A 7160-nucleotide genomic window follows, 5' to 3' on the forward strand; every position below is an offset into this window, starting at 1 on the left:
CCCGGCTTCGCACGGGTAAACCTTAAAAAAATGTACACATAAACCTTCCTCAAGATCACTCAGTTCAGTAGTTTTTCAGTTTATCGCGAGCATATGTACCTACATACACACAAACAGACAGACGCGACGACTTTGTTTTATAAGATGTAGTGATATTTATTATCATTACATCATAATTCATATCTTTATTGCGTCCATGTTCATTTGTACATGGTATTAAAACATTATAAAGTTGGTACATGGTACCCTGTTAGGGCATGGCAATAATCTTAATACTAAATACGGTGACTACATATTTACAAATAATACTAAAATTGTCATAACATAATTTGAGAATACATTGCAAAATTCATTATAATAAATAATAGAAAATCTTAATTAAATAGGATTTATGCGGCATTTCTTATTTTATAATTGTACAATTCATCATTATAAAAGCTCAATAATAGTCAATCATAAAATTAAAGAAATATAATAAAAATAAATTAAATGGGTGTCTATGTATGTCCTATTGATACCAATTTGGCAAAGTGTCATCATTTAAATATTCTTCAATGGTATAATAACATTTATCTTGAAGTAGTTTATTTAGATTACTTTTAAATACTTTATCGTTTGTTTCCAGTAAAAGTTGTTGGGGTAGCTTGTTTGCTATGATAACGCACCTACAATAGGGGCCGTTTCTGTACATAGCTAATTTTGAATCAATTGAGGCATATTAAAAAGCATTACATGTTCAAAACTAAATAGGGGAGGAAAGGGTAATTACGGAGACGTAAAGGAAAACTCAAATCACCCCAGTCTCCCCTATTACTGCCCCGAGAAGATAGTATTTTCAGTCTATCAAAATATGACAGATATTACAATTTTACAAGCTATGTGACTATTGTTTCTGATTATTGTTCAACACCAATTTACCTACCAAAATATTTTTTTCAATTATTTTTATCATTAATCCGTCACACAAGATTAATTACGTATGTTTTTTTAATATTTATCTCTTCACGCTCTATGCATGACTTATCTCGATAAGATGCTCCTTAAAAGACCATTGACATATTATAACTGATTAGTTTTGCACAGAATTTTTACGAAAGTAGCCTTGTTTTTTTTTGACACAAAATTATTTCTTGTTCTTTTTCAAAAACATGGATATAGTGACTGTTATAAAGTATATCATCGTGATCATTAGGTATAATATTTTGATCTTAAGCCGCGTAGGTACTACTGATATTTAAAACTTATATTTATGTATTTTAAAAGGGACGGTAAATTATTACAAATTTAATAAATACCTATAATAATATGTAAGACTTCCTGTTTTACAAAAAGGATGTGTATTCCCCTGGGTATGTCTCGGGTGTGGAGTAGAAGTTTGTAATGTCTAATTAATGTTAGCTATTTGTATTATAGAAACTTTGTTTTTTTTTTCAGTATCACGATGATTCTCGTGGCTATCCTCCTGTGTGTGCTCATAGGGCTGGTATTCTATTACGACTACAAGCGCAAGAACACGCGAGCTAAAAAACTACTCAGCAAGTTTAATGGATCGGACGGGCTGCCTATCATTGGAAATGCTCTGGAACTCGGATTTGATTCTGATGGTGAGTACTTGTATATATTGTTTAGATACTGTTACTCTGTGATCCAGCTACTTATGACTTCATGATAAAAAAGATTTCAACCGGTTCATTATCCTATTTACGATTTGGCATCATGATAAGGGTAACGGTATAATTGCGTCAAATAGGGTAAATCTGCGTTTTCTTTAGAATTGCAAGGGGTGATAAAAATGTTAGCATAAAGTACCGTACATACCTGGGTGCCTAGCCAAGGTGACAATCGCTTGCGCTACGACAGCGAAACGCTTAGTGTCTCTCTATCACATTTCCCTATTAGTGCGACAGTGACAGTGGCGTTTCGTTGGCTACGGATCGTAAACGATTGGCATGTTGGCAACGCACCCTGTACCTAAGACGAACTTTAGTTAGTAAGGTCATATAATTGGATTTTGATTAGACTGAATACCCATTTCTTTATAATTATTCACAAGTAAGATTTTTATTTAATTTTAGGGAAATTGCATTAAACCCAAAGAAAAGTTTCCCAGTTGAAATTATACGACCTTATACAAATACTCGTATTAACTTCTGTCACTTTTACAGGTGTGTCTAAGATCTTATTAGACAAATGGCGGCAATACGGCATGACTAACTATCGTCTGACGGTTGGCGCCGAGGAGTGGGTTATGCTGTGTGAATCTGACGATGTCGGGGTAAGAAAACTATTACTTTAGAAAACTTCTCGTATTTAAAAAAATCTGTATTTCCGTCTCACAGGTAAAACAACACTAAAATCAGTTTGAATTATGAATTTGTGCAAAATGATGATTTTTAGAATGTATTTTACTGTTGCTACGCGTGGTGGGGAATTATTGAACAATGTTTATAACCGCAAATCATTAATAATGATAATTAATTACGAAAATCCTATATTTCCGAATATTTGTTCCGGATATGGATGTTTTCTAGGTAGGTATAGGTACTCCGAATTACTATTACCATTCGTTTAAAAACAGACGGAATTTTTTGATAGTTTTGTAACGCATTTTCATAATAAGTACAATTTTTATGAACCAACCCCGCGTCTCACAACTGACTTCCAAATGTTGTATGACAACTAGGGGCATTTTTTTTCGTTTTTGAATCAATTGTCCTCGTCGAAATAAACCAAAATTATTCAGTTTTTCTTAAAACATTACATTCAAATGGGTATGGAAAACGACGATAAAGAATTCTCATAGCGCTTTTGATTGTGGAAAATTCTAACTTAACTGTCCGTTATCAACTGTCCATTGTCTGGGAGCTCTTTGTGCAAAACACCTCGCATTTGCATCAGAATCAGTGCACAGTGTTCCACACCTGCCATACACTAGGGACACATTAGGATGTACTTATATATGTATACAAAACTTTGTCTTTAACGTCATCTTCGTAGCGTTGTTTCTGCTTTTTTGTCACACCTTACGGCTACCAGCATTTGCACAGATTATATAGATCATATATATAATATGAGAGATAGATTAGATAAGATTTATTTATTTCTCATTGGAAATTATATGTTATTTTCACATATAAAAAAGGGAACCATTTCAAGAAATGGTCGTCAGTTGTATACCTAAAAAAATAAAATACATAATAATAAAATCAATTTTTTATTGTTTTCTATGTGTTTTTGTATTTTAATTTTATATTCATGTTATAAACAACCTAACTTAAGAAGAAAAATAAATAAATGACAATCAATAATATCAACAAAAACAAATAAAAACAATCAGATAGGTAACTTATATGCAATGTTGTGATAACTAATAAATTATTTATTTATAGACGATGCTTGCACATCCGACAGAGTTGGCCAAGCCCACTGAAAGGAACGCTGCTATGATGCCTTTCTTCGGAAACTCTGTCTCAACATCAGAAGGTGATTAACACTTAGAATATGATCTAATGGCAACTTGTCGATTCAAAGCGTTAAACAGCCATAAATTACAAAACGAAGTCTCTATCTAAGTTATCTATCTTTTTAGGTGAACGATGGAAATCGACTCGTAAACTGATGACTCCTAGTTTCCACTTCAAGACTCTAGAAGCTCGCGTTGACGCGGTCAATTCACGCACCGATGCGCTCTACCAAGTGCTCGACCAATACGTGGATAAAACCCCTGTGGATATATACAGATACCTTCGACCTTTCATGTTTGACATCCTGTGCAACACATTGATGGGAGTCGATCACAACATGCTCGCCAATCCTGACCACCCATATCTAGACGCTAGCGCTAGGTAAGTCATATCTTTTACAATACTCCATGCCGTATTGTCATAAAACCCTTGATATATCTTTAACATGACAAATTGAACCCAAATTGTATTTTTTTACTATTAACTGCAAACGAATGAAATTTTCACCAGCTACTTGTTAAATACTTCGTCAAATTTCATTTTCGTTTCATTTTCAGGGTTATCAAAATCGCCACCGAAAATTATTTCTCTTACTGGAGGAATATCAGCTTCATCTTTAAACTGACACCAATTTATCGGGAAATGATGGATACCATCAAAACAATTAGAGGCTACAGCGATAAGGTACGTTTTATCATTAAAAAAATTCTAGTACTATAACTTATGTCGATGTAAAAAAAATAACAAGAATGTTCCTTGTATAATGATCGTTCTTTTTAACACAGCTTATACGTGACAGAAGAGTGAAGCTAAATGAATTCATCGATGAGATTAAGAGCAACAACAGAAACGCTACCGTTGATGTCAACGCTCTGGTTCACGAGAAAGTATCGGAAAAGGCTTGCCTTCTCGACTCCCTTCTTCTAAGTACCCTGCCCAATGGCGATCCTGCTCCGGATGAGACCATCAATGAAGAAATCACTCTGCTCTGTTTCACTGTAAGATTTTTGTAAAGCATAATATACATATTATTACATACTGTTCGTTGATATTTACGTCATAGTACCGACAAAGATTTAGGTGAAAATTTAAGTATTAAAATTTAAGGATCGTAGGGTCATGAAAATTGGCAGTTGTATGTAGTTCTGATGACAATACAATAATATGGTACTGTTGAACTGATCTGATGATGGAGACAGGAGGTGGCCATAGGAACTCTTGACCTGTATGTAACTAACTATGTAATGGAATCTAAGGTAACTAATTTAACCATCTTCCAAGGATCGTAGCGTCATGAAAATTGGCAGCTGTATATAATTCTGATGACAATACAATAATATGGTACTGTCGAACTGATCTGATGATGGAGACAGGAGGTGGCCAATGTGGCCATAGGAACTCTGTGATGAAACAACGCAACCTAATTGTGTTAGGGGTTTTTAGAATTGTCTCGATGAGTATTAGTTGTCTGTCATAAGAAAAGTACAGTTAGCGATAAAAGCTTGTACCAAAAATGAAATTTTTGCCAAAAACTTATTTTCCTCTGCTACCATAAAATTCTTCTATTCTAATTTTCTGTTTTTGTACCATGTTAGAATCAAAATGTTAAAATAAAATGTTTTCACCACTAATAATATTTGTTGTGCCGCAGGGACACTACACCACAACAATGACGATGGCCCACACTCTGTACTGCTTAGCGAAGTATCCAGAAATTCAGAAGCGAGTAGTCGAGGAACAGAATTCCATATTCAACAGTGACAAGCTTAGACAGCCCACCAACCACGATCTCATTGAAATGAAATACCTCGAGGCTGTCATCAAGGAGAGCATCCGTGTTATCCCCACTGTGACTAAAATTGGAAGGCAGCTACAAAATGATTTACCATTAAAAGGTATAATAACCTTATCTTTTACGACAATTTTGAGCCATCTTAGTGTCCCGCTGGTGGGCAAATGCCTCCACTCTTTTTTCTATGCGGCCTTTTTTATGTTATTGTCTCACCATCCCCTTTTTTGTCTGCTTTAACCCCGTCGGCCATCTGTGGTGTGACGTGGTTTCCTCTTAGTACCCACTTTGGCCCACCTTTTCAGGGGCATGCGACAGACACATCTTTAATTCGAAATCTGTAGTGCAGATTCGCGTTTTTCAGTTTATGTAACATTAATAATATCTCTAATTAACTTAGGTATTACATTTGTTTATATCATAATCTGATCCTTCTTCCACAGATGGTAGAATCATCCCTTCTGGAACGCAAGTGGTCGTGTACTACGAGGCCCTGTACGCCGACCCGAAGATGTTCCCTGAGCCCGAGAAGTACAAGCCAGAGAGGTTCTTCAACAGTCTGCACCCATACGCTTTTGTGCCATTCAGCGCGGGACCGAGGAATTGCATAGGTAAACCTTCAAGTTGAAAAAGTACGCCCACGACCACCAACGAAATAATTTAGGGCAATGCGTATATTATTCCTCTCTAAAAGTAGTTTAAACGGTACCGGCCGTCTAATATGGACGTCTCTGATTGATACCTTTGAAAGGAGCTATAATTTAACTAAAAATATAGAGAAGGAAGTGTTTTATCCTCAATCAATAATACCTTAACCGTTGTTGAATACACCAATGTTCTATTATAAATTCGCTAAATAATATAACCAAACATTTAAACCTCGCAATTGAAGTTGCCTAATTGCTTTTCTATTTCCAGGTTTCCGTTACGCTTGGGTGGCGATGAAGGCGACACTATCCAACTTCCTCCGTCGGTACGAGGTGCTGCCCGGCGCCCCCGGAGACGAGCCCCAGTTCGCTCATAGGATCATAACCGAATCCGTCAACGGCGTCAAACTAAGATTGAAAAAGAGACAACTTTAGATTACTTGTCCAATTGTTGTTGTGGCCAGAAATGGCAAATCTGGTCAGTCGTTGTTATTGCCAAAGTATTTAGTTTTTAATAGGTAGGCATTTTAAATTTTTGAAGTTTTTGAATGATTTACTACAAGTGATATATTTCTCAGTATGTGATTGTGAGTTGCTCTTGTGTGGTGTGCATGTGTTTCTCATGTGTGTGCTACATATAATGTGTGTCATAATATAATATGTCTCATATTACCTATACTGCTTATATTATAGGTTTTTGCTGTTAAGTAGGTATAGATATATACTTTATGCTAATGTAATTTATTTCATTAAATAAATGATGTTAAATTAAAACTGAATATTACCTATCAACGTTTGTCGGTTTCATATAAAACACTTAATGTATGATTTGACGACCGGTCTGGCCTAGTTAAGTGGATAGTGACCCTGCCTGCGAAGCCGAAGGTTCGAATCCCGGTAAGGGCATTTTTTTTTTTTTATTATGAATGGGCTTACTCATGGCCACAGACTAGCCGAGGCGTAGACGTGGCCTACGATGGAGCGAGCTCGCCCAGAAGGTGCCTGTTCACTCTTGATTTGAAGGTTGCCGGGTTATAAGAACACGGAAATATAGACGCCGGCAGGGAATTCCATTCCTTGGCAGTGCGCATAAGGAAAGTAGAAGCAAAGCGCTTCGTGCGAATTGGTGGAATATCTACCATGTAAGGATGGAAACCGGCCGTGCGTCTAAAAGTCCGATGGTAGAATGGGGACGGTGGTATAAGCTCGTGTAGCTCTTGGGCACACTCCCCGAAGTGCAGCCTGTAGAATACCGACAGG

The 7160-nt window shown here is 36.2% G+C and overlaps 1 protein-coding gene across 1 annotated transcript; it reads left to right on the plus strand.

Moving 5' to 3' along the window:
• The first annotated feature begins 1413 nt into the window (after nt 1-1413).
• Nucleotides 1414-6417, plus strand: LOC134666415 (cytochrome P450 4d2-like). The gene is made up of 9 exons (XM_063523551.1): nt 1414-1604; nt 2166-2275; nt 3390-3483; nt 3590-3845; nt 4022-4148; nt 4250-4462; nt 5116-5359; nt 5697-5864; nt 6172-6417. Exons 1-9 carry the CDS (start codon nt 1442-1444, stop codon nt 6333-6335), a joined length of 1539 nt encoding a protein of 512 aa, XP_063379621.1. The 5' UTR covers nt 1414-1441; the 3' UTR covers nt 6336-6417.
• The last annotated feature ends 743 nt before the right edge of the window (nt 6418-7160 follow it).

Source organism: Cydia fagiglandana, chromosome 8 (genome assembly GCF_963556715.1).
Source record: "Cydia fagiglandana chromosome 8, ilCydFagi1.1, whole genome shotgun sequence".
Taxonomy (NCBI): domain Eukaryota; kingdom Metazoa; phylum Arthropoda; class Insecta; order Lepidoptera; family Tortricidae; genus Cydia; species Cydia fagiglandana.